At 38.7% G+C, this 27,568-nt stretch overlaps 3 protein-coding genes across 5 annotated transcripts in view; 2 read left to right on the top strand and 1 right to left on the bottom strand.

Annotated features, from left to right (window-relative positions):
- LOC149007882 (uncharacterized) overlaps nucleotides 1-9,038 on the top strand; it is a 31,719-nt gene extending 22,681 nt beyond the window's left edge. For both annotated transcript variants that reach the window (XM_089164696.1, XM_089164695.1), the window contains exons 10-12: nucleotides 7,361-7,439; nucleotides 7,517-7,654; nucleotides 7,994-9,038. In XM_089164696.1, coding sequence (XP_089020822.1) covers nucleotides 7,361-7,439; nucleotides 7,517-7,654; nucleotides 7,994-8,164 — 388 coding nt within the window. In that variant the 3' untranslated portion in view covers nucleotides 8,165-9,038. The remainder of the gene's footprint in view (nucleotides 1-7,360; nucleotides 7,440-7,516; nucleotides 7,655-7,993) is intronic.
- A 3,851-nt stretch (nucleotides 9,039-12,889) lies between these two features.
- EIF3E (eukaryotic translation initiation factor 3E) lies at nucleotides 12,890-20,251 on the top strand. The gene is made up of 8 exons (XM_089165788.1): nucleotides 12,890-13,197; nucleotides 13,293-13,447; nucleotides 15,573-15,800; nucleotides 15,887-16,008; nucleotides 16,230-16,449; nucleotides 18,232-18,374; nucleotides 19,611-19,748; nucleotides 19,855-20,251. The coding sequence occupies exons 1-8, from the start codon at nucleotides 12,990-12,992 to the stop codon at nucleotides 19,958-19,960; spliced, it is 1,320 nt and encodes a 439-aa protein (XP_089021914.1). The 5' UTR covers nucleotides 12,890-12,989; the 3' UTR covers nucleotides 19,961-20,251.
- A 716-nt stretch (nucleotides 20,252-20,967) lies between these two features.
- Nucleotides 20,968-26,713, bottom strand: LOC149007880 (Tetratricopeptide repeat (TPR)-like superfamily protein). Of its 2 annotated transcripts, XR_016175086.1 has the most exons (2): nucleotides 24,247-26,713; nucleotides 20,968-21,044 (listed from the first exon to the last, which is right to left on the bottom strand). XR_016175086.1 is itself a non-coding variant. In XM_089165846.1 (1 exon), exon 1 carries the CDS (start codon nucleotides 26,199-26,201, stop codon nucleotides 24,567-24,569), a length of 1,635 nt encoding a protein of 544 aa, XP_089021972.1. In that variant the 5' UTR covers nucleotides 26,202-26,713; the 3' UTR covers nucleotides 23,935-24,566. The 2 variants fall into 2 exon arrangements, 1 of the variants encoding a protein (XP_089021972.1); XM_089165846.1 differs by lacking the exon at nucleotides 20,968-21,044 and having other exon boundaries at nucleotides 23,935-26,713.
- Nucleotides 26,714-27,568: the final 855 nt, after the last annotated feature.

The following is a 27,568-nucleotide window of genomic DNA, read 5'->3' as shown; positions in this document are numbered from 1 at the left end:
GAGTGGTTGTGGATGAGGCATTGAAGAAAAGAGGTGCTAACATGGCTTCTCGCTAATATATATGTGGGGCAGCGGAAGAGAGTTTGGATCGTCTTTTTATTTCTTGGTCATTTGTTTCTGACCTTTGGATGCAATTTGTGGATTGTTTTGGGCTGATTTGGACTCGACCTCTTTTCTTGGAGGATCCTTGGGATTTTGGTGGTCAGAGAAAGCAAAAAATCTCAACGTACACACCCCTTGGTTGAAAGGCTTTTCTCTCATTACTTATTATGCTTAGATAGAAAGAAATTGCAGAAGACATGAGGGGCAGTGAAAGGGTGGTGTGTGGTCCCTCGTGAAGTTATGGCTGATTTTCAATTTGGTTTATTTAAATTATAGGAGTTGTTGGGGCAGCATGAGCTTCTTATCATTCGTCAGTTGGGCATTCGGATTCAAGTAAAACATAGGAGGAACCCTTTGAGGTTTGGTGGCTGCGACCCTTTGAAGGGTGGTGCAAGTTAAACATTGATGGCTCCTCTCTTGGGAATCATGGACATGCAGGGGCTGATGGTGTTATCCGGAATAGAGACAGTGTGGTTGTTGCTAATTTCCATTGCTATTTAGGTGTGTGCACTAGTGCTGAGGTGGAGTTTGAAGCTCTGGTGAGGGTGATAGCTCTTGCATGAACCCACAACATCCCTGAGGTTTGGATTGAGACTGATTCAGTGGTGGTAGTGATGGCTGTGAATGGACAGAAAATCCCATAAACAGTTATGCAGTGATGGCAGGGTCTTCAAGGGTTCCTTGATGCGATCCAGTGGAAGGTTACCCACTGTTATTGTGCGTCTAACCCTGTGGCTGATTTTTGGCAAGGTCAGCAGCAAAGGAGTGAAGTTCGGATATTGTTATGGATTGACCAACCCTGATAGAAGCTGAAATGGGTTGGGATGCTATGTAGCGGCCACGGTTTCGTTTTTCTTAGATTGGCGCTGTTCTATTTTCTTTTGCTGCTGTCCTTTGCAGATTTTGTCATGTATGGTCATGCATGATCAGTTTTCTTAAAGAGGAGCCTTCGTTTTCATGACGAAGTTTGCCGTTTGATGAGGAACTGGTGAGCAATGAGTGTATTGGGGGCAACTGTTGTTGCAGGTTTGAGTGTTTATGTTCCTTGTATCTTCTTTTCCCTCTTTTAATAAAGCTGATCTTTTATTCAGAAAAAATAATGTTAAAATGAGCCCATGCTTCTCGTTTCATGGTAACAAAGTAAATCACCAGTAGTATGTGAATAAATTTTAATCGTTTAAAAAAAAACCCAAAAAGAAATCTCTATAGTCAAAAAAGCATCTGCTCGGTCCACAAGGCACTGCCTAGAGACAAAGCATACATTTTTTTCCCACATACACAAAAAAGGGCCTTCGCCTTTTGCCTCCTAGAATGCCTTACCAAGGCTTCACCTTGATAAGTATGGAAGCACCTCATCCTGTGAGAACTGGTCCTCAGCATTTGTTGGAGTTGTCACCTCTATGTGGTAAGGACGGGCTGAATCAGATCCTCCATGGACTTGTCCACGTTTAGATCCAAAGGCGGACAACCAGATAGCTTCCAACAGTAATCGTTTGTGGTATTCCTTCTCACAACACATATTTTACTAGATCATGATCAAAAGAACAGGTAGCAGGGCAAATAAGTGCATCTATAAACTGAAATATAGGGCTAGCATTGAGAGCTAGTTGGTCACTAATTGGTCAGGAATAAAAGGTTGAACCATCTCAGTCTATTGACTCTCCTTGAGCTGAATAGGGGCATAAGTCTGCTCGAGGGAGGGAAAGGAATCAAGACTGAGCATTTTGGGATCAAATGGGATAATAATTGTTGAGGTTTCTCCTAGACTTTTAATTGGATTATGACTGGTCTAGGTTGTGGGTGCCACAATTATCAAGGCAGCAAAGCGACCGTCACGTTGGGTAGGGTCCAAAAATCAAGGTGATACCAACAATGGACCCACCTATGTTCACAATGATCATAGTGACCATCATTCTTGTTATTGGTATTGAATGCCTTAGAGCTTATGTAACATTTATGTCTGATATAATTTAAGTTAATGGTTTATATATTATTTTCTGAATGCATTATTCATAAATTAGCAGATATACTCTATTTGAATTGAATAAAAATACTTAACAAAATCAAATTCCAACAGGATAAAAAGTCAACACCATATTTCGAAAACTAAAATTGAACTTTTTTCTGTATGTACAAATTTCTACTTACTAATATGTTATTCTCGAATTTAATAGTTTCATAAACCTTGATGTGGAAGAAAATTGCTGAAAACCAAATATGTGGTAAGATATTCATTTTTGTTGGCGGTGAAAATTTTTCGTTTGTTTTGAATCTTTGATACCATAAAAGAAATTGCTCTGAGAGTGATTTTGACAACATTCGTGCACACCAATAAAGTTTGACTGAAATATACTCCTTCTGTCCTTCAAATTAAATCAGGTTTAAGCAATCTTGTGTTATTTGGAAAGTTGGTTTTGTGGTCTTCCTGATACGGAAGCCATGTTAAAGTAAAATCATTTGACCAGTCAAACTTCTTAGAGAATAAGAAAACTTCCCTAAATCAAGAGCACTTTAATTACTTACAGATTAGATCATAAAACCCCAGGAATTGTATAAACTAAATATCGGACAATGTATATCATAATAATGACCAATTCCAGGAACAGTATAAACAAACTGTTAGTTGATTGTTTCAGACTTCTAATGGCTTGGATGTTCAGTTTCACTGAATCCGAGTTCTATGTTGATTTTTGATGACTTGATGCGGGTTCATATTGATTTTGATTACTTGATGTGGCTTAATGTTGATTTTGTTTGCTTGATGTTGCTTATAGTATTTTTTATGATATAGGATATATATTATAACATGCTAAATAATGTTAGAGAAGATCCGGGGGGGGGGGAGGGAAACTAACACTTAATGCATCTTGGTTGCCTATCGGGGGGGGGGGGGAGACTTAACACTTAATGCATCTTGGTTGCCTAGGCTCTGCCTTTTCTCCAAAGTGCTTGGACACTTCTATTGCCTTAGATTTGCCTTGGTGCTTCGATAACTATCAAATGTGATTGAACTCCATTGCCAGATCAGCTAAGAAATCATAGAACCTAGTCTCATTTTCATGCCTGTTGAAGCTAACAACCTTAATAGAACACATTGGCTGGCACATCTTATAGAAGTCAGGCTCATGTTGCAACCACAAACTGTGCAACTCTGAGACTAAGTAGTCTGTAGAGAGAGCTTATGCTGAATAGTGCTATGAATGCAGTTGCACGGTTCATAAACTTGTTTTTCAAGCTGCATTTCCTGCTTGAGAATAAGTTTACAACCTTCCAGATCTTCTCAATGGAATCCAAAAGATGGTAATCTGGGGGATATTGGGCTGCATAGGGTTGATCAGAAAAGGGTTAACTGCGTCTACGTTTGATCCTCCCCATACTCTGCTAAATGCGGGAGCCTTGCACACCGGTTATGACTTACTTTAGAGTTGATCAGAAAAGCTAAAACAAGACTCATCAATAAGCCATTGCTCTAAAGGAGCACCTGTTGTACGCGGCTCTGTATCGTACTCATAGGATATCAAGTGAGGCTATGAGTTGCTACTTGCAATCAAAGCGTAGCAAAAACAACCAACCATTGTTGATAGTTGCTCCCACTTGATTTGATGGAGATATTAGGAAATGTGGGGAACTTACCCTGATGATGGAAACTCACTATGATGATTGTGACTCATCCCTTTGGTAGATGCAGATATGGTACTACCTCTATTAGTCATGGTTTCAGTTTGAAGAAGGGTGTATAGGTTTAGGAAGGAGACTTGAGGAGATCAAAGAAACAGCACCAAAGGACCAGTAAAAGGTAGGAAAGGGAAATGGAACTCTGGAAAAGTCGATTCCAGCCTCAAAACCCCGAAAAAGCTGATCTACCACTGAACTGTAAAAATATAAATTCTTTGACAGATAATCTGTTTGATTAATGGGTTGCTCCAATCATTGTTCAAAGACATATGAGAGCTCAATGAGGAAGCAAAAGACTCCTAGTGGTCTAAATAGGCTTTTATGGAAGAGAGAAGAAGGGAGATGTTGGAGATGAAGAAGAGAAAAAGATGAGAGCCTGAAAAGTGAAGCAGAGAGGGGAGAGGGTGGCGGCTGCTACGTTCTAGGTCCAGGCAAGAATCCCTAGGATAATGATTTGTATCTCAGGAGGGCAAAATCATGTTCTATTTCTTATAAGAGAAAGTGAGTTATTACAAGTTGACCTCAAAAACATTTGAAATCACAAATATACCCAAAATCTCACATTAAGACATGAGCCATCTTATATTACACGCATGCACAATATCCATAATAACATGCAAACCACAAAACACAGGGACACTTGCTTCAGCAGTGTGCTTGGGCTACAACCCAAATCAAGCCTATGCATAATGCACAATACAACCTTTTCAAACATACCCACAGTCAGGAGCAACCAACCATTAATTTTTACGCAGCACAAGTGGGTGCTACAGCACTAAGATTTTGGTAGCTCCAACTATTAGGGAGTTACAAACCCATGTCCAGCATCTATTGAACACCTCGGTGTAGACCAAGAATCTGCTTATAGATGATCCCTGATTACAAGCTCATAACAATACAGATCACACCCAAATACAATGTAATTATTCACTTAGGCATTACTTCAAGCATACTGTGAAATAGAATACAACTAGGGATTGCCTAAATGGAACAGCTGGACATGCCATAGATTGAATGACTCCATCAATGGAGCTTACTTCCTCTTCCATTGCTTGCCTTTCTTCTTCTCAACAACTCGCTTCTCAGATAAAGGTAGCAGCAATACCTGACACTCTTCTTATCAGGTTCACAAATGCAATTCAGCCCCTGCACATGCAACCAAATTTTCAAACAGTTTTGGATGTGCTTTGATAGATTCAATAGATCACAGCCTGTAAAACAGAGCTTAGAATCTTTCATTGAATTGAGATGTGTCAAAAATACCATATTCAGAGTTCCTCTGTTAAGTTTAAAACAAATTAGTCACCAATGAATTCTGAAATTTCTTTTAGCATTAACCTTCACCAGATTTCCTGAAATTCTGAATCTCTCATGAACGAGGACAGCAAGCTCTTAATCCTTTATGTTGTTCCCTAACTTCCCTGGTGGAACTTCCCCTCAGAAGGTTTACTTAATGTCTCCAACACCCAGCGCAGCTATTGATTGGCAACTGTGATTAAGGGTCACTTGGGCAATCTTTTTCCTTTCGTATTTTCCTTTTCTTCCTTGGCTGCAAATACCAATAGAGATGTTGGTTCAATTATTTAAGGTTGTCAAGTTTCTAAGAAAGATGGGAAGATGTATTGGAGAAGAGACTTGGACCTTTGATGCTCACAACATCGAATTAGGGTTGATTTCTTCTCAATTTATGGGGGTACACCAAACCGTTCCTCTCAAATCACCCAAAATCAAAATTTATATATATATATAAACATCCAAGTTCAGGCTGTGTAGCTCCAGTTATTGCCCTTTCAATTTTGACCAATAAGATGCCTTATAATAGAATCTCAAGTGTATCAGTTATTGCCCTTTCAATTTTGACCAATAAGATGCCTTATAATAGAATCTCAAGTGTATTTGCCCCCCCCCCCCCCCCCAAAAAAAAAAAAAAAAAAAAAAAAAAGAAGAATCTCAACAGTGGTGGACATGTGTGCGTGTTATGTCTTAGGTGTATTGAGCTTAACACAATCTATCAGATCAAGATCATGAGGTGTATGTAATATGAGGATTGTCAATCAATCCGGATACCCGAAATGGAACCTACACTATAGCATCTTCGCTTCAGCTCCAATTTTGTGGTTATGTGTTACATGTCTATGGCAATGAGCACTATGGGTGCAAATTAGCCACCTCGGCGAACTCCCCACTATTTTGCAGAAGAATTCAGACAATTTGGATTCTTTAAAATGTTCTGCGTCTTAAGCAACCAGACAGTAATCACTATAACTTCACCGTCCAAACTCTGAATTGCATGATTCTAGTTTCGTCTCAAACAGGGCTCAAAGAACTAAAATTCCTTATGCTTTCACCTCCTTCTGAAAATGTCATCTGGATTTTTGAAAATGCCCTTAAACATGTTGCCAGTGCGGAAGCGTACAAAATTAACATTCTCAAGTTCCCCCAACCTTCACCCAGGGCTGTTCTAGGATTCCAAGCACACTATAATGATGTAGTGTAAGTGTCTCATGATGCATGTTGCCACATAGACTTTGATGCTCTGAAATCATCGCTGGTGTGCGAATCAACTGTCTAATGGCTAAAATCCTTGATGATGATGCCATTGGCTCATTGAAAATATGAACACTTTCATAGCTACTAGGGATGCTGACAACACTATCTAGTAATTGCTTGTACTGCCAGAGGTCTGCCAACTCATCTCCCATATGTGAAGTCCATGCAAATACTATGTTGACTACAAGTACAACCAGCACACAGACATTGCCATCTGTTTTGTATGTTCAATGCTTTATATTTATCCTTATTCTTGAGTCTTGACCCTAGAACATTTTTGAAATAAAAGCTCCAAGTTCCAACATTATGAGTGCAGCAGCAGCTGCCATGAAACATCTTCTCTTTCCTTCTTCAATTCCCCACTAACACACTAGGAGATTAGCTCAAAGAAAACAGCTGCTAATTCTTGCTAGCTTCTTTTTTTTCTTTCACAACTTACTGCAGCTCCATCAAAATAGACTCTTCAAAACCATGAACAAGTCAGCAGTAAGTACATCTCTTTCTTTCTTTCCCCTTTTGTGGAAAAGAAAATGATTATATCAGTAAAGGGAAGAATTTACAGCTGTAGAACATACAAAACTCTTGTTCAGATGCTGTAACTACATCTTCTTTCTTCTTAATATTGGCATTAATCCATACGGGAAAAACCCAGAGAGATGATTTGCTCTACTTTCTTTTCTCGCTTGGTTCTTGGTGTTTTCATCAACTTCTCATGAAAGTAGAATCCCTTGTACAGTTTTCCAGGTTACCTAAAATTTTGTTGCTGTATGACATATACGTATGCCCATCAATCTGACATACATAGTTTGCGCCTTTTTAGTGTATGACTATCCTTGATTATGAATGTCTTCATGGTAAAAGGTTTGTTATCTGGATAATGATTGGCCTAGTGTATCCTCTTATTTATCTCACTATTGCTTGATTTAGAAATGATACCACTTTCTCCAAAATGGAGAATTTAAGTTCTCTCTTGTCTCCTCCTTAATTAAAGTCGTTTACTTTCTATTTAACCTCCCTCATTTTCTCAATTCAGAGGAGTTGAATCAACTGGTACAGCATCAGACATCAAGAAAGCTTACCGTAAATCAGCACTAAGACATCATCCAGACAAGGTCTGTAGCCTCTGATATTGACTCTATTTTCTTATTGAGATTGCTGTATACTCCCTTGACAACTTGTATTGGTGCAGGCTGGTCAATTCTTGGCAAGAATCGAGAATGGAGATGATGGTTTGTGGAAAGAAATTGCTGAAGAGATTCATAAGGATGCTGACAGGCTTTTTAAAATGATTGGAGAGGCATATGCTGTACTTTCCGACCCTTCGAAGGTTTGTAAGATGTAAAGTTATATACATTCCTCTGGATTAATATGCTGTCACTGCTGCATAAGCTTTCAACTTTTGCTATATCACTTGTGTTGAGAGATTGAAGTTGATTGAAGCTATGTGCTCTGGGTTGTTTGAGGCATAAGCTTTCAACTTCTGATATCCTAATCGTTTTCCTTTGGTCCAATTCAACGCCACCATCTTCATTTATTCCAGACCTGCTCTTTGTAGGGTTTAAATCTGTCCCCAGTGCTACTATATGTCAATGGCTGATACCTTCTCCTTTTTGGGTGTTCACCAGTATGTATTTATAAGCAAACTTTCTTTCTTCCTTTTTTGCAGCGCTCTCAATACGATCTAGAAGAGAAAATTAGGAATTCCCACAAAAAAGGTGGTGGAAATAGTGAAAGAACTCCTGATGTTCATGATTATCCATTTGACAGAAGTGCCAGCAGGCGTCAGTGGCGGTATGCATGGAAATCATATGGGAACCAGCAATATCATTGGTCATAAGCATCTCAATCAAACGGGTTTTGCTGATAACCGATGGGAGTATGATTGGGACTCACAAGGCCTTGGATCAGGTTGTTTGACTTGATCCTATTTGCTCGAGATTGTGTTACATATATATGTCAAATGCAACTTCTTTCTTCCAGTCGAAGAGTCTCAAAAGGGGGATGGTGACTGCATCAGTTTCATCAAAGACGGACTTAGCTGCACCTAGAGATTTTTCACATGCTTGAAGAATTATAAATTTTCTGAGGGTTGGAGGCATCAGAAGGTGGTTGGATTTCCCAAAGACAACGACATATAAGGTTTTCTGCCCTGTGTTTTGCACATGTACCAGATATCTGTACAGCATACAAGAGAAATTTTGCCTTGAAAATCAGAAGATGGTTCTCAGCCATTACTTGTTCCTACCAATACTGGTTAGACGGAGGGAGACTCTATACTTGTGGAAGGAGAGTGCACAAGTGTTGTTAATTATAGATTGCATCTTTTCTCCCTCAGTTTTCGAGCTTCCGTATGTATTGAAATCCATCTTGCTTGGCTTAGTGAGAGAGATTTGTTGAGCATTGTGTGCATGAAGCAGTTGTTAACCTGTTTGTTTTGTACATGATCATTATTTGTCGTGTGGAAGACAAGACAAGTTGAGAGAAGCAATGAAAAGCCATTTTAAGTTAAGAAAGTGGCATTTGTTAAAGGTCAGAAATTAACTGTTCTGTCTGAATTCTTGTTCTGTTTGTTGACTGTGCTTCTCTTTCCATTTAAGAGTTTTTTACATTTTAATATATTTTTTTTAATTTTTTATTTCATTAGATTAAAAGCATATATAGAGATCCATGATACATACACCCCCTCCATGTGCTAGTTATAATATTATACATTAAATTGAAGTGCAAGATTTGTGAACCAACAGTTTTTTTGCAGCCCTACTCTGAGAGTTTGGATCTTAAAGGACTGTGTCTTCTTCACCCCCTTCATCACACATTTAAGTAGGGGGTCCATTCTGAAGAGGTAGACTTTTCTCTTAAACATATGATGAAGGGGATGTGAAGAGAGCACAGTCTATTGGTGAGAGTAGTGGATTTTGATGCCTACTTTAGACCCTCACGGGGACGTCATACCACGATAGCCCACCGTTCGGAGATAGAGGCAATGAAACATTCTCATGTGGTTCAGCTACTAGAGAGGGTCATCTGAAACCTGAGGACCATGGTCGTTACTACGTTTATTTTTGCATATTAATATTAGTAGTTATTGAGTCATTCATGTAAAAGTAATTTAGGGTTTCCTTTCCACAGTTTGGAGTTATCAGATTTTATTTGTTTCTTTTATATTAGTGGGCTATTTTTGGAAGTTTTCTTATGTTTTTCTTTATATATGTGACCACCAAAAGATTTAGACGTTGAGCCTTTCTCTCTTCTGGTGGTACTTCCTCTTGAGTCCGGATCAGCAGCGACCCCGGACGGGGAGCTTCCGACCACAAAAACCAGTGGGGCCCACGGTGAAAAATATTTTTTGGAAAAAATTAAATTCTTTTTTTCACCAATGGGACCCACTGGTTTTTGTGGTTAGGAAGCCAACCGACAAGGAGATGATCCGGATTCCTTCCTCCTCCCTCCTCTCGAGGTAAGCTCCTTTATAACATTTTTTTTTAAATTCTCTTTCTTTCCTTTACGAAGATCTAATGTTATTTGCTTCAAAGAAGTTTTATTTTATCACCTGGAATTTTTTCCCCCTCTGTTTTCTGCAAATTTATTTAATTATTATTATTAGGGTAATTTCCGGACCGGGGCGCGTCCCCCCGGGTTTCCGGCTAACCCCCTCGGGGGGGGCTGTGGCCCCCCCCCTCCCTTTCTTCCCTTCCCCTCTGTTTTTTTTTTCTGTTCCCTGTGGGTTTTCCCTTCCCCCTCCTCCCTTTCTGGCCGCGCCGGTTCCTTTTCTCCCTGGATCCCCTCTCTTTCCTCCTCCTCCCCCCTTGGATCTCTTCCCCCCGGCCTTCTTTTTGGTGTTTTGTTTCCGCCGGTTCCTTTCTGTTTTGTCCTTTTCTTTCTCGGGGGCCGTTTCTGTTTGCCATTACCTTATTATTATTATTATTATTATTTTGTTTCTTTTCTTCTCCAACCCTCAGGCAGCCTTGTTCTTTGCTGCTGATTTTGCTTCCCCTTTCTTACTCCCTTTCTTCTACAAAACCTCACGACAGCCTACTTCTCCTCTCGTTATTTTCTTTCTTCTTCTCCTTCCCTCTCTGTCCCATAATTTCTGTTCTTCTTTGTCTTCTACCTACTAAAGTTCTGTTTCTCATGTTGTTAGTGCTGCCATTCATTACTTGACTGCTGGTTACATATTTCAGAATTTTTTTTTTTTGTTTTAGTCTCATTGGTGTTTTGGAATAGATTTGGTCCTGGTTTAGGTGAGATTGACATTGTTTATGAACTTCTGAACGCATTGGATCAATAAAGCATGGTATTTGTTGCTGAAACTTTTGATTTCTTTGAATGCAATGCCCTCTTTCTATTATCTAATCTTGTGGATTGAATGAATAGATTTAATTTGGTCTTTCCCTAAGTCTTAAGTTTGATTTTTGCATGTTAGTTATATTTATCGTTACTGGAATTTTAATTTCATATTCTCTAAGTGTGGAATCAAACGTGTGCCGTGCATATCCCTCCCGTCATCTACCCATCAACTGTCCATGGGAGATACTCATCCTTTCATAAGTAGCATGGTACTTTGCATGTTCTGAGCCACACAGGCCTACACGATTGGTCTTTTGGAGAAGTGACCTTTGGATGGACCTTTGGTTTATAAAGAACCAGTCAGGCCACACGAATTGAAGTCTTAGCTCCTTAACCTGAAGGATTCCCCCCCCCCCCCCCCTTTTAGGTCCGTGCTTCAGTAATGCGCAGCACGGTGAAGCGCACGGTCGAGCGAGATTTTGATCTCGACCGTGCGCAGCATGCAGGTCACACTACCCTTTTTAGGGGCGAATTGGTGGTTTTATATTAGGGGGTGGGGATTATTACATATACATGAAGAGTGTTGAACCGATGACCTCTTTGCTAATAAATTCAGAAGAAATGTTACTTTGGAAATTCTAGCCATTTGATCTTCTTGGGGCATATTATCATATTGTGCTCTTAAAATAAGTCGTATCTTATTCTACTGTTGGAATGTTCATTTTTAACTGATTAACTGGATTGTCACAATCACTTACTCTACTGCGAAAAGGCGAGACCCGTTTGACAGCCCACTAAAAAATAGTTTTTGGTGTTTCTTGCCTTGAAAGAGCAGAAAAATTGGTTGAACTCCATTTAATAAAATCTATTAGTTGCACATGATTTTTGCCACATAAATTGAAATATAAGAAAATTGTATTAGAGCAGAAAACACTTTGGATGCATTTGTTTCTCGAAGCAAAAATGGGACAGGTTGGGTTTAAGTGAAATAATTTTGAAGGGGTATTTATGGGATTTGACTCTAAATATAACAACAAATTTCATACATTTAATTATAATTTTCAAATTTTCTACTTCCAGAAACAAGTTTTATCAAAGGCCTAAAAATGTGTTTCTGTTGTTCCTCGAAAGCAGAAACATTTGATGAGCTATAAAAAGGATCCTCCATGTTTTAAGGATAACTGCTTTGTTTTAGTTAGCCCTTGTGGCATGCTTGGTTTTCGCCTTTGCGGCGTGGTTATGTTTGCGTCGGTGTCCGCTTGTATGGTGTGTCTCCGTAGGCGATGGTGGTGGTTATGTTTATTATACCCATTAGGTTTTTTGGCTTTGTGGTTGTCACAACTAGTATTCTGAGGGTTGTTTGGGTTCGGCCCATCCCTTAGTTTTTGTTTTTTCTTTTCATTCGATGTTTGTCTGTGTTATCTTTCAAATATGAATGAAATATTTGAATTTTTGACAAAAAAAAAAAAACAAGTATAACCCTTTTAGCAAGTACTAGTTACCATTTTCTTTCTCTTTTGCATACCATGAATGTTTATACAACATAAGATTAAATTCTTAAATGCTCCTCAACTCTGTGAGTGATTTTGTCCCCTCATCACTGCATTCCTGCGCTGTAAAACTAAAATCTCTGCTACACATTCCTTGACTGTCTTTAGGGAATGTGAACCACCTCAATACATCCCCACCATGAGAGTTTTTCTAGGCAGTTGCTAGAAAAGGAGAACAAAGGGCAACGAGGGCTAGGCATGCCAAAGGTATGATGGATCTTATATGTGTGGTGCATTTGACGTGGTTGGATGCACACCACATGCATCCTTTTAAACCCCATCTGCTCAAAACATGATTCGGGTCATCTTAGAAAAATCAACTTTGTTTCAATTAAGTTGGTTAAATATACACACAGTGTTTTGAGATTTAATAAAATTCATATGTCATACATCCAACAGTCAGCACCATTGGAGCATGATCCAATTCCAAGGCAAAGCAACCATAAATAGTTTTCAGAGAAAAAAAAAAACAACTCCCCCATTTCAGTTCTTATTTTTATTTTTATTTTTTCATCATTTATTGAGAAAAAAATGGTACCATAAATAATACCAAACACAATGCAAGAACGTTTTCTTTTGCAAAAATCAAAAATAAAAACCATACCAAAGACAGCTTAAGTACAGTTCAAATTTTAACCCTTCGGTTGTAATATGAAGGATTTCTCTTTTATTGGACGGTTCAGATTGATCACAATACGAACCATCGTTAACAGCTTCGGCAGCCGTTTTTCCAGTATTTACTGAAATAGGTTTTGTTATCGGTTTCTCTCCTTGTCGTTCCCTCTTACAGGGAAAATTCAGCTAGGGTTTCTCTCAGTTGCAGCAATGGCGCAGTACGATCTCACTCGGCGAGTGGCTCCTCAACTGGACCGACACTTGGTCTTCCCTCTTCTTGAATTCCTGCAAGAGCGTCAGCTTTACGCCGATGGCGAGATCCTGAAAGCTAAGATTGAACTTCTTAACAAAACAAATATGGTTGATTATGCCATGGACATCCACAAGAGCCTCTATCACACTGAGGAAGTTCCGCAAGGTTCAACCTTTTCTACGACTTAAAGCTTTCTTTTATGTCATTGTTTCTTCCATGTTGTTTAGGCCTTTTAAAAATTTGGATTCTTGTGTTTATAGATATGATTGATAGGCGTGTGGAAGTTGTTGCGAGATTGAAGTCTCTGGAAGAATCCGCTGCGCCCTTGATTACATTTCTTCAAAACCCTAGTTCGGTTCAGGAACTCCGGTCTGATAAGCAGTATAATATTCAGATGCTTAGCGATCGATATCAGGTGATTTTTCTTATTCTTTTTTAAACCTTTGGATTTTGAGTTTATTTGTTCCCTTATGCTCAAGATGGAGGCTAATGAGTCTGGTTCGTTTTTATCTATTAATGCTTGATTCATGCATTATCTCTGTCTAATTTTCAATGGCCTGTGGATATATGTAGGCCTGCAGTTACAGCACATTGAGTTAGCGTTATACACAGGGAAACTGATTCATGTCTTGACTGTGTATAAAGATGACGTTAATTGAGTTTTCATTCGGTTACTTGTTTTTTGTTTAAAGGGTAAATTATGTGTGAAAGTTCCCAATGTTTGAGAAAGTTATGCTTAGGGGAACCCATCTTTGAAACTGTCGTCCAGAGTTGCCTTTCTGAAGTAGTGTTGTTACAGAACCATTGGTTTTCTAAGTTGCCCCCTCAATGCTTCCCCACTCATGACCCAATTTCCCCTTGTACAATGCTGATTTATAGAACTGCTATTCAGCATAGAAACAGCCTAATCACCGAATGAAACCCTTACCTGTTGTCCAAATTACAACCAATGAAGCCTTAGTTGTCCTCCCTTATGACTTGCTCTTCTTAATCTTCATCTTGATCAGATTAGAACAGCCACAGGCAGTTGCTTCCATCCCTTGATTGGTTACTTGAGAGAGTTTCTTCAATGTGATGCATTTAGCGACAAAGCATGAAATCTTGGTGTCACTGAATGTGTCAATGGAACAAGAATGCCAAGTGCTCAAAGAGTATTGCAATTGGTGGCAAACACACCCAGTCTCAAAGTAGGATTGACACTAATAAAAGCTAACTCCTGGAAGAATAGGGCATCAGTTTGCAAAATGAGAAGGCCCTCATCACCCATCCTATTGGTCTTCTAGGTGGTTAGCAATAGACATAAGTCCTGCAGTAGTGCACTTTGAGACTGAACAAGCTGTCACATCTGTAGAGTCGAGTAACTGGAGATGGCACCAAGGATGGCTCTATCAAATTGGAATCTTTCTATATGCATGTCAGCCAGTTTGGTTACTTTTCTTGCTATTGCTTTGAGAAGCTTCTCCTAGTTCTGGAGCAGCAGACGAGCTTCAAGGTCATGAGATTCTTGGAGCTTACAATCAGGGGTCCAGTGCATTGGCCATTTTGGGATCCTTGATGCATGTGATCTTAAAGGATGGTGCAGCAACACCTGGTCCAATTGGTCTGGCAAACGACAGTGAGATTCTGACAGCATCCAAGAGTTTTTGGTGCACGTCTCAGATTTTGTGTGTGGGTGTGTGTGTTTTGTTTGTTTTGTATCTGAGTACGGGCTTGATGAAAAGAGGGCCTACTGTTGGGTTTTGAAGTGTATGGACGTCTGTTGGGGTGCTTCAATATTCAAGAGGGACACTGTCCCTAAAAGTTGGGATTATTGTCTTTGCAAATAGGAGCAGGGATGTGGTGGGAGTTGCAGGGGTATCTCACTTGATCCTGCAAGAAGAAGAAAATCAGTCCCAGCTGCCCAACTCTATGGGGATTATGTCCAGCCAGTGGATTGTGGGATTTCCTTTGGAAGGGGAATATTGGTTTAGGTTGGAAGACATTGGTTGTACTGTCCCTTTGCTCTGTTTTCTTTCTGTCATGTAAGTCTTGCTGCATTTGTCCTGGTTCAAGCTTCAATAACTATCTAATCTGTGGTCGTGTTTTGACCCCCCTTCCTTTAATCAGAAATGATATCCCTTATGTGAGAAATCTCCCCATCATCTCCCTTGTTTTAGGGTTTCATAATTCCTCTCAGAAGGCACCTTCAACCAAGGTTTGGTGTTGACTGTATCTGTCGACGTACTCATATGATATTTCCCCTGAAGCCCCCCCCTCTCTGAAAAAAAATGAAATAAATTAATAAACTAACTGTCAATAATTGCCCTTTTATGCGAGCTTGTCTTGTGAAACAGAAAGACAGAGACTTGATCTACAATTATTCCTGTAGGATGCTTATGCACTGTTGAGAAAAATTCAACATGCCTTCTGTTAACGTCTTTTATAGTGAGCTCCTCTGATTGTTATTGATGTTGGACGTTATTAGGTTCATTTGTTTGTGTTTTCTTTTGGGGGCTGGGAACCTTATCTCATTTTGACTAATTACTGCATTTTACAAGCAGATTGGGCCCGATCAGATTGAGGCTTTATACCAATATGCCAAATTTCAGTTCGAATGTGGAAACTACTCTGGTGCTGCCGACTATCTATATCAGTACAGGGCTTTGTCCACAAATAATGAAAGGAACTTGAGTGCATTATGGGGAAAACTAGCTGCTGAGATACTAATGCAAAACTGGGATATTGCTCTTGAAGAGCTTAATCGCTTGAGAGAAACCATTGACTCAAAGGTATTGTATTCACAATTAGGTCGCTTGGCTGCATAGTTTACTTTGGTTGCCTAATGCATGTTTGCTCATTGTCATTTGTGTTTCAGAATTTTGCCACACCATTGATCCAGTTACAAAGTAGAATTTGGCTCATGCATTGGAGTTTGTTCATCTTTTTTAACCATGACAGTGGCAGAACAGGTCTCATTGATTTGTTTTCCTATGATAGGTCTGCCATCTAAACTCATCCATCTGTTACCTTTCCAACTTTTTCTTTTTCCTTGTTTTTGTTTTACTGCAACTGTTTGTAACTCTTCTTGAATACCTGCTTTTCCTGCACTGAAATTTTTGAGTACCTGTTGATGTGGGTATGGGAAGCTCATAGTGTTTTGTCTGATCTATTTAATGTTTAAAGTTCTTTCGAAGGATATATAAACTTCTCTTTTTCAGGTATATAAATGCCATTCAGACAAATGCACCACACCTTTTACGCTACTTGGCTGCTGCATATGTTGTTAACAAAAGGAGAAGACCTCAGCTAAAAGAATTTATCAAAGTTATACAGCAGGAACAATACTCTTACAAGGATCCAATTACAGAGTTCCTAGAATGTTTATATGTTAATTATGATTTTGATGGTGCTCAAAAGAAGTTGCGAGAGTGTGAAGATGTAAGTTTCCAGGCTTGGATTTCATGGTTTTCCTATTTTTCTTCTTTATAATATAATATAATGTAATATGCAGCATTTCTGTTCTATATTTCTCCGTTACATGTGTGAAATCCCAACTTAGATTTTGTGATTTTCTGTTGCCAGCTGTCTAACAGCATCAAGTATCCACTATTATACGTTGCTGTGTGATTTTGTGAAAATGTCACTGGTAATAATCAGCTTTCTTTTGAATATATTTCCATGGAAGGCAGAGAAGAAGATATAATGCTTTTTTGTGCAGCTTCTCAGTATTGGCTTTTGTGTAGGGGGCTTTGGGATGGTTGGTTCTCCTTTGTGGGGAGTATTTTCAGATGGATAAATTCTTGAAGACATGTAATTGAGTTTTTTTTAGTTATTTAATTGAATGGCTTGGTGGATCTGGATCTGAATCAAGATAAGCTCACACTGTTCCCATTGATATTGGCTGATACAATCATTCCTCAAAGTGATGCTGATCCAGCACCTATTTGGGCTTCTAATTAGTGGAATATATGCCTAGGGTTGGGTCATATAGTGATTGGACTCTTTATTACATGAGTTTACTTGCTAATGGCCTCCTAGAGGCTAAAACACATTTGCCAGAGTGATAAATGCAATTTAGCTTATTTAGTGAATTAGTTTATTCCAGTTCTTGTTTTATTTTGAGTGGACCAGGTTCAGCAAGGTTCAACTCCTGGATCAGTTAAGTCATTGTGTGAGTTGTCACATGACTTTTAGTATTGGAATATAAGTAGGCCCGATACTTTGCCATGCATATGAGAAAGAGTAATGTTATTTTTATCCTTAATTTCCTACTTCTAGAGAAAGTTGTGATTATGCTGAAATTTCTATTAGTTTCTATTTCAGATTCTATTAGAATTTATAAGGCTGTTGGCAATCTATATTCACACACCCCAACTATGAGGAGAGTAAAGCAATTCAAAGTTAAGATATTCCAAATTGGTGCTGGATCTGCATCAACTCTACCTGTCTTGAAAAACTCATCAGAGAGTTTGTTTTCAACCATTAGAAATCCTTGTCCTTTTAAGGAGATTCCCCCCCCCCCCTACAGTGCTTGCACTCAACCTAAAGCTTGGCACCAAACTCCTTCCTGAACCGCCAGCCAACTCATAATAGAAATTTTGGATTTTTTGTTTTGGGTTGGAGGGAGCTCCTAAAAGAAATAAACCTTAAAAACCTACTATGTTTAGGACTCCTACTTGACTTATGACGTGGACACTTAAAACTGAAATAAAACATAAGAAAAAATCATTCTGCCCTCAAAACTTAAGTTCAGAACATTTACATAATTAAGCTAGTTCATAAAGCTATTTTTCTACATAGCCTAGATGCATGTAAAATTAATTATCCTTGAGATTAATTAAGATACATGTTGCAGTTAGATGTTAGCTTTTTGGGATAATTGCAATTTCTGTTGATTTTTAGCAATCTTGTGAGATAATCATCCTTCATTACTTGATTGGAAAATCAAGTGGTTGTAATTTGGTAGACTTTCTGATTGATCCTACGGTAAATCTGAAACCCCAATCAATTCAAATTTCGTTTGGCTGTTGGGCCCAGATTATACAGCACTGTTGGCAAAATTTGGGCAGCCTTTGGAGATCTTACAGGTGCCATTAAAGCAGATATCTTTGTTATTTTCTTTGTTTTGATATTCATTTTCATATTAAATTTGAGGATCTTATCAGAGTGATTGACATGTAACTTATGAATGCTAAACCCACAAATTGGCTCAATTTGCAGGTAATATTGAATGATCCATTTCTTGGAAAACGAGTTGAAGAAGGAAACTTTTCAACTGTGCCACTAAGGGATGAGTTCCTTGAAAATGCACGACTCTTTATCTTTGAGACCTATTGCCGAATACATCAGTGCATTGATATGAGGTGTGTGTGATGCCTGCAAGCAATATGCAAGTGGCTGCCTTGATTCTGCTGCATTTATTTTATTATGATTATTTGCTTGTATAACACTTCATAGCACACATTGTCTTTAATCTTTACCTTATTTGACTGGCAATTATTTGCCATTTTTCCTTTTTTTCCTGAAATAGAATGAAACCTTTCAACACGTCTTGCAAGATAATGTATGCGGAAAGTTAATACTGGTTACATGATTGAAGCTGGTTTTGACATTAGAATTGCAAAACATTTTTCTTGGTTTTGCCTAAACTTTATTCGCCTCCAATTACCACTACTATTTTAGGTTTCATGATTTGTCTCAGGAACTTTTTGTTGTACTAGGAAGGTGCTTGTGCTCTGTGTCCTTTTGAATTTGTGTGTTTTGCCTTTTAGAGGGTAATGATTTTCTCTGTTTTGTGTTTTATATTTATATTTCATTTCCTTATCGTGATACTTTATGTTTGAGCTTGAATCCTTCTTGAATCATTAAATGTTTTCTGGAGCATCACTGGATCTACTGGCTGACCACTTCAGGTTGAATGAGAGTGGAAGGTCATTGGGATACCCGAGTCCTGCTAGAATAATTATTTTGTGGAGATAGGGAGACTTCAGGAACCATTTTGGGATGTTCTATTCCCCCCCGACCCTGTTGGCATCAGTGATGCTCACAGCTGAATTAAGAGCAACTATTGGGATCTGGACACTTTTCTTTTTGAAGGCTGGTTGCACTAGAGTAGGAGACTCAAATGTTGGTGATTTTTTTGGGTCCTTGTAGTTGGACCTTGGCATTATGGTAGATTTTTGGTTGTGGAAACCTTTTGATGTGGGGAAGAAAGCCAAGACTAGAATTCCCTACAAGGGCAGAAGTTAAGTAGGCTGAGCTAGTAAATAGCAGAAGCATATAAACCCATAGTTTAAGCAATAAGAGCACTTGGAGTCGTCCTCCCCTAAAATATTGTGCTTTTGGAAAACTCTGGACCTAACCCCAAGTCTGATTGATAATAGCTTTTGGTTCTGACTTTTGAGATCACTTTGTAATGCTATCTTGTGGTTTTATATATATGCATACATATTGGTGCTAATGCTTTCATGCTCTATGGGTTAGTGTGTGTTTTTCTGCAGTAGATATGCTTGCGTCCTTTCAACTTCTCAACTAACTGCTGTAAACTTTTAATTGTTGAAAGATGAGTCCCAATCCTGATAGGTTCTGAACCTCTGCAGAATGCTAGCTGAAAAGTTGAATCTAAATTATGATGAGGCTGAGAGATGGATTGTTAATCTTGTTCGGAGTGCAAAGCTTGATGCTAAGATCGACTCAGAGTCAGGGACTGTTGTGATGGAGCCTCCTCATCCTGATGTGTATGTAAACATTGTCTGTTCTGCAATTTTGATTAATTTGATGCTTTCAGGTACTTTACTTGTTTCTTTCAAACTCAAAATTTCCCCTCTGTAATTTCCTCAACAGTTATGAGCAGATCATAGAGAACACGAAAGCACTCGCAGGAAGGACTTACAAACTGGTACATCAGGTTCTTGAAGCGGCCCCTGCCCCAGCCCCAGCTGCGCGATAGTTTGTTCTGGATGCTAGGCACTTGGGGACTACTATTCTGGACTCTTGACTTTACAACTAGAGGATCTAATTCAGTTGTGAGTGATTTTAGTAATCTAAAGAGTAGGACCCGTGAGAGAAAAGAAGGGAAGAAAAGGCGACAATGTTAAAGTTTTGCACGTTGATTATGTCCGGACATGTTCTATGGGAAACAGATTTTGTTTCTAGTATATCTGTGATTTTCTGTGTATTTCAGTATCTGTTAGTCAGATTCAAACTTGAACATCTCACATATGTTACTTCACTTTCGGAATTATTCCTGTTTCTGGTTACACTTTTCTTCGTGGAAAGAAAACAAAAGAGTGCGTAACCCAGGTGATTTCTTAGCATTCTACTTCTACCACAAAGACAGAAATAAGCGTTAGCTCATTATCTAGATATTGGAAGTATCAGTTGACAATTTGAACATTTCCAGAAAGGTTAAAATGAAGCACCTACGAAAAGATTTCTTTCAAGTCAGATTTTTAGCAATCTAATCTAACAATGTTGAAGATAAACGTACATCCAACTCGGTTGTTCTTATCTGGGTATCCAAAAAATGTAGCTCGCTTTTAAGGCGAGTAACAAACACAGAAAATTAGATATTAGAAGAAGTTTTGGGGCACAAACTATAGGCATCCTACCAAAGTAAAAAGATAAAAGATATTCCAAGATGCAAAAGAAATGGATGTTTCAGTCCTGGCTCTGGTGGGGTTATTGTCTTTGATGCGGACAGAGTCAGCTTCACAAGATGCTTAAATTCTTCATCTGGAGGAGTTTCTGGTTGTCCCGTTTTCCTCAATGTCGTCTGTTTGTCTCTAAGATGCCATAACCAATCAGGGTATTCAGAGTTTGGGAGATTTTGGAGTCGCCATCCTGGGTGTTGCCCAACCACTTACGGCTGGCTCTTTCTGGTGTGAGCCTCGGAGCATCAAGGCTGAACAGTCCTTGCAAACCTTTGTTTTGCTACCATTAGCAGCAAATGTTCTGCAATTCACTGTTCCAACTGCTTCCCTGGAGCTCAAGTGATTCAGTAATTTGGTGAATCTCATTGCCATTTTGAATCCCTGCAGCACAAAGGAGTTTAAAGTGTTTTGGTCAACAAATAGTCTCATTGATTTGTTGAACACCATGGATCTGATGAAGTAATAGTATTCATAGAAGAGGTCATTCCATCTGGGGGACTGGATGATGAGCTCAAGAGCTCAGTTTCTTCCCAACTTAAGAGAACAATAAAAGACAAGGAAACAATTGAGGAAATCCCCAGACAATACCATGCAGCAATGTCTCCTCTATCTTGACCTGGTGTCTCCTGCCACTGTGGAGTCTGGAGGATAGTAACATAGGCAGCCTTACCCCTCCTTTTGCAGAGAAGAGGTTTCCAAACTCAAAGTCATGACCACATGGTGACAATGGAGCAACCTTTAGCTTTGCGCTTAAAGCATGACTCTCCACTAAATTGGCAATCAAAATATTAAGACTTACTTGTGGAAATCCTATGACAACGCCTTGTGACAATGTATCAAATATCTAAATGGCATGCAAAATAGAATGGTGGAGGCACTCTTACAGCACAATGATGGCAGCACTGGTCACAAAGGCAGAAACCTCATGGCAGCACCAGTAGGCTTGGCTTATTAAAGAACTATTGAGTCATTTTAATTTCATAAAACCTGATAGGAGATCATTTTCATTCTTGGTCAACTGGATAAATAAATAAATTGATGACTTCTCCCATATTCCAGAGCAAATATCACTAAGGCCAATGAATCTGATCCTGTTTCTAGATTGCAAGTAACCAAGTATCAACTTCCCAAGTATTGTCGAGTAAGATCTAAGAAGGAATAGCTATTCTAGGATCCCCATTATGTCAACTGACTGATATTTGAAGCACATATAGAAAGGCAAATATTTCTGCAAGTTTATATTGACAAACACATCCTATCCTAAGGCATATAATAGTACTGGTATGAAGATGTCTTAAGGATATGACATTAAATTTTAGAGTGACATGGACCATATTAAGTGTAGAAAGTGCACGCATGTCAACTCATGTCATTAGTCCAGAGCTAAAATGATAACAACCAGGATAATTCCTTAAAACGGAATTAGTTCTAGACAAGAATTGGAAAAGAAAAAAACAACCTTCTGGTACATAGTTGCCACCTTTGCATCTCCGATGACAATATCGTCACCCAAGATAGCATAGGCAGTAAACCGGGATCCTGGATCCACTAACTCAGCACTCAACCACACGGTGTTGTGGTGTGCTAGAGTGAATGATGGCCAGGAACTGTAGAAAGCAAGTGGTTGTCCCGTGCCGAACGCCACCATACAGTGACCTTCTCGGCGATGGGCCCACAATCAAATTGAACTCATCCAAAAACTCCTGCCATATACAACCATTATTATAGTCCTGATGTTTGAGCTCATTTCTGAGATAGATGACATGAGAAATTGGAACTTGCTGAGGATCATCAAGATGCCAGACATGGTCGGCAACCTCTCTTACCAATGTCAATGCTGGCGGCAACTGTATGGTTACAGACTTACAGTCCATAGCTACGATAGAAAGGCTGGTGATCTTCCTGAAACATCTGATGCATTGGATTGGGTCAAATCCTTGATGTCATGACAAAATAAATCCCCCGGTTTTATGTTCCGTTCAAGAAGTTCCACTCTATGACACTCAGAAGGACATGGGAAGAGGGACTTTTGGAAAGACTTCCATTGATGAAAAGAAAGCAAGCATTACTCTTTATAAACCTAGAAAGTTATGCCAATCTCGACAAAGTGCAAAGTGGAATCAATTCGATAATTCAAGTCGGAAAGCATTTATCGATGCTAGGATCCAACCTACGTTAACAGCAAAAAAATTAAATGGCATTTGTTATCAATTTCTTTGGACTGATTCCCTGGCCTCTCCAGTCTGGTCCAAAAATGACTCTGCAAGTTTTAAGTGAAAATGGCATTTCTTGTGCTTTGTGTGCGTGCGAGGGTATTTCGTGTTCCTGTGTGTATGTGGGAAAGAAAGAAGCAATTTTGGTCCATTTGTGCATTTTCTTTGTTGGGATGGGAGGAAGATTATATCTTTTGCTTTTCTGTGTGTCTATGTGTGGAATCATTTTATTAGAAAGACAATATGCAAAGTTACTCCAAAAAAAGAGGCACCAAACCTGAAACTAATGCAGTGTCTATCCCTAGCCTGTGAGATCTAGTGGGAGATCAGCTTGCAATATGGAAATGCAAGAGAAAAGGACAAATCAGATTTGAGAGAATTCAAATATCCCAAGATCAAAGTGTCTGATTTGTCAAATGAACCCGTCGAGGGCCCGATTAATAGGGCACATGAAATTTGATTTGGATCTGGTGATTTGATATGAAGTAATGGTCTATTCCTTCTCAGAGTAGGTTCTCAGACCAGTAAACAATAAATTTGTAGCAAATGTTACAAGAATTAATCCCACAGCCCAAGATGATTGGAACTGCAACAAAACAATAAAATACCAACCCAAAACCATGTTCTAGACTTCAACTCACACAGAAAATTAAGAAACCAAATTGGACGGATTGCAAGAGATTGTAACAAGAACTAATCTTGAAATACAGAACAAAAAAACACAGCAAACAGATTGACAATTAGCTGCAGTGCAGAGGGCTGCTCTTCACAGAATTGCAAGAACAAGAATCCCTCCACTCCCCTTTATTTATAGTTTTTTTAGGAAATGGGCGGGGGATGCAGGGGTAGGGGCATACCCACTACAAATTCCTAGCCTAGGAAGATGGGATAGGCAATTACCTATGCAAGATTTTCTCTTCTAACAGATTTTAAAAAGTCAACCATAAATAAAAGATACATAAATTTGTAATATAATTAACTAGAAAGTTACATATGACTCACACACACTCCTTATTTCTATACAGGACAGGAATAATCTGATATTTATGATATAGATAGACATGCCCACCAGATGCTGGTTTTTCTCCAATTTCTTTTAAAATTGAGTGCAAGTAACAAAGAAATATTTAAGTTCAGGTCAAATTATCATTGTAAAACAAGAAAAAAAGAACAAGATGTGATTCTATGTTGCAACACCAAAAGGATTCTGCTCGAGAACATTGATGGAACTGATTTCAAAATTGATATATAAGACATGATTTCACTCCTAAAAAGTGGCATAAGTTACTTTACAGACAACATGTCTAAATAGAGAAAGAAACATACATTAGGAATCAGGACTTAGAATAGGATATTTTGTGGGAATCAACCTGTAAGAAGCAGTCATCCCAAATACAGCTTCAGTGGTCTCTGATTTGCTATTGCCTCCATTTCCCTTCAATCTTCACCTTGAATTCAAACTGTGCCTCTTCAACAATCTGGTAACCCTACCAAATGAACCAATTCTGTAGAAGATCATAACATGCGCGTCCAGCAATTAATAAACACGCTCAGCTTCTTATGTGTTTTTCTCTTCCACTTAACTGAAGGCGCCCTCATTTTCCTCAACACAACTGCAAGCAGTAGACCATAACACTTGCCCAGCCATTAAATAGACAAATTCAATTTGTCATGTTTATTTCTTTTCCATTTAACTGGAGGCCTTCATTTTTCTCATTACAGCTTCAATCCTCTCAGCAAAACCATCCAAATTCTTCTGTTTGACACTATCTAAAAGCAAACAACAAGTATGATATCTGGGGTTTATATCTTGACTAATCATCTGCTCAAAGATACTATAAGCCCGCTCACAATTGTTTGCTCTACAAAGCCCATGAACTAAAAGCGTGTAAGTTGAAAGATCAAGGCTAAGATGGTGCTTATCAACCATTTCATTGATTAAATTCTCTAGTCTACCATCAGTACTTCCAGTTTTAAAACACAGCTTTAGTAATGGATTGTATGTTTGAAGATCAGGCTTGCATATGGTCGACAATTCCATCTGTTTTAATACATGTAATGCATTTTGTTCTTGAGAATAATTGCAGAACATGGCAATCATTGTATTGTAAGTGGAAGAATTTGGTGCAATTCCATTCATGGGCATCTCATCTTCAAAAACACGAACAGCTTCTTGCACTTTGCCAGCTCTGCCTAGTATATGAATCAAAGCATTGTAGAATAGTGTATCAGGTTTGCAACCATTTGATTTCATATCCTCTGCTATTTCCAAGGCTTCTATGAATTCATCTGATTTAGCAAGTGAATACATTATAGTGGTGTAGGTGACAACATTTGGAGGGCAACCTTGAGCTTTCATTTCATCAAGCAGCTCAAAGACCTTACGGAAGTTGGATTGGTTACAATAGGCTTGGATGATCGCTGAGTAGCTAATAACACAAGGGCGAAAGCCATGTCCTTTCATCTCTTGGATTGTCCAATGCGCTTCATCGATCCTATTAGCCTTGCACCAACCATGGATGAAGATTGTAAATGTATGTGCATTGGGGGAAATGTGCGATTTGAGTTTCAGATAGAGATCCCGAGCAAGCTCTACCTTCTTCTCTTTGCATAGTGAATCAAGCAACAGGTTCATGGATTCTGTGTTCTTCTCCAGGCCAAAAGTTTCTACATCATCATATGTTTTAACAGCATCCTCCCATCTCCCAGCACCAGCAAGTCTTCTAATGACCTTGGCAATTGTTTTCAGTGTAATGAGATGTTCCTCACGCATTTCTGCCACCAACAACCACATTCTATCCATTTGCTTCGCTTTACCCAATATATCCACCATCTTATCATATGCTTCTGTGGTGTGTCTATAGCCTGATGTTGAAGCTGCCCATCGAAAAAGGCCGAATGCAGACTTCCAGTCATCACTAAACCTATAGAGTAATCTATCAACAAGTAGGTTTGAGATTTGAATGTTATGGCAAGTTTGGTCCTGCAGGAGACAATGCAGAACCTCATCTTCACTTTTGCCAATGGGAACTTTAGCAACAACTTCTTTAAGGTACGATTCTTCCGTAGAGCCTTTCCTGTACTGTTCTTGATGATCAGATGTGGTTTTGAATCTCTTGATAGAGAAGGATGCTTTCTCCATTAAAGACAAGCATACCAAAGAAAAAGGAAGGAAGCATTTTGCAGAAATAGAATGAGTAAATGTACAAGATAAAAAGGAGAGTTGCACTTGGTTATTCCCAAAGCAAGTACTCCTTGTGATAATCATTTGACAGCAACAAAATGGATCAGTAGCTTTGAATATGTTCCTGCAACCCCAAGACATTGAACATTAGTTTCTTCAGTTTGTGGGTTGGAAAAGAAAAACAAAAAGGATCAATGGGAACTTGTGGTGTAAAAAATTATGCAGCATATTTAGCTCTCAATAGGTGCACACAATAACATTTATTTTTTTATTTTTTTATTTTTAATCTGAAAAGAAGATGCCTAGACTACAAAAATTAAAGCAAGAAAATTTTAGATTTTACCCATCTAGAAAACATAAATTGCAAATGTTATAAATCCATTCCCCCTAGAAATTATTCCCTGCAGCAATAGGGGTAATATGAACACTGAATCCTAGTCCAGCACTGTTGATATGACTCAAGCAAGTAATACTTTTGTTCCCATCATGGGGGACAAGACAAGGATAAACCCCTAAGATATTCGTTTCTTATTAGGCGCCGACTAGAACTAGCCTATTAGCAACAGATCACCAAGAGTTGCCAAAAAATAAGAATCTGAAGTCTTCCATCTATGTACCCCAACAGATCAGTCTCGCAATTTAGATGTGGTAATCAACACAATCACATATCCTGTGAGTTGAAGGACGAAAAACCAAATGACTTCTGCCAAAAAAGAAAGGAGGTGAAAAAAACTTCTCAATGGTTTCAAGTTGAAAGCATGCAGTGCCAACAACCCCCCCCAAAAAAAAATTCACTGGTCAGAATGAGGGAAAGTAGAAGGGGACAAATTTGAGAAGCTTCCACACAAGACGGTAATGTTGAGTTTCTGGCTATATCGTACAGGGGCGAACTTGAACTAGAGGTAATTTTCCATAATTGAGATTCCAATGCATAGAAAATTCAACATGAATTAGAGAAGACTGGTAGTTCACACGTAATTCAAAAGTAACTGGATTCTGACTTCAACTGAAGTTATAATGTTTTTAGTTGTTGAATGGCACTTGTATACTTGTACTATTACTCCTCCCAATTTGATTAACAGCAAAAATTGCTTCACTGCAGAAGGCAAAAACCCAGAGACTAGAGAGAGACTTTCATCTATTTTTTTCAATGCTAAAGAGAACAGATAAAGATAACATATTTATTCTCCAAACACCAAGCATCTACTTTCTGAATTTCAAGATGTGTAGCTGAGTAGAAGCAGAATGGTATCTGTATCAATTGCTTGGATTGAATTTCTTCCAAGTACTTTCCATAATCCTCTTATCTCTTTATTATTGGGACTGAGGTATCAAAAAATAACAAAGCAGAAAAGCTAGGCCTCCCATCTCAGAAGGTTCATGAAGAAGTAGCAACCGATTAAATCGAACCTAATTAGTTTAAGTGTGCAACAGATCAAGTCAGTTTTTCTCCTCCCAATTAGAAACCAACTATCAATTCAAACGGGACTAAAAAGGTTTAAAGTATC

Source organism: Hakea prostrata, chromosome 8, assembly GCF_041222555.1.
Source record: "Hakea prostrata isolate BN-2017 chromosome 8, UWA_Hpros_2, whole genome shotgun sequence".
NCBI classification, from domain to species: Eukaryota; Viridiplantae; Streptophyta; class Magnoliopsida; order Proteales; family Proteaceae; genus Hakea; species Hakea prostrata.
Note: the sequence above shows the minus strand (reverse complement) of the source record. Positions and strands in the feature narration are given on the sequence as shown.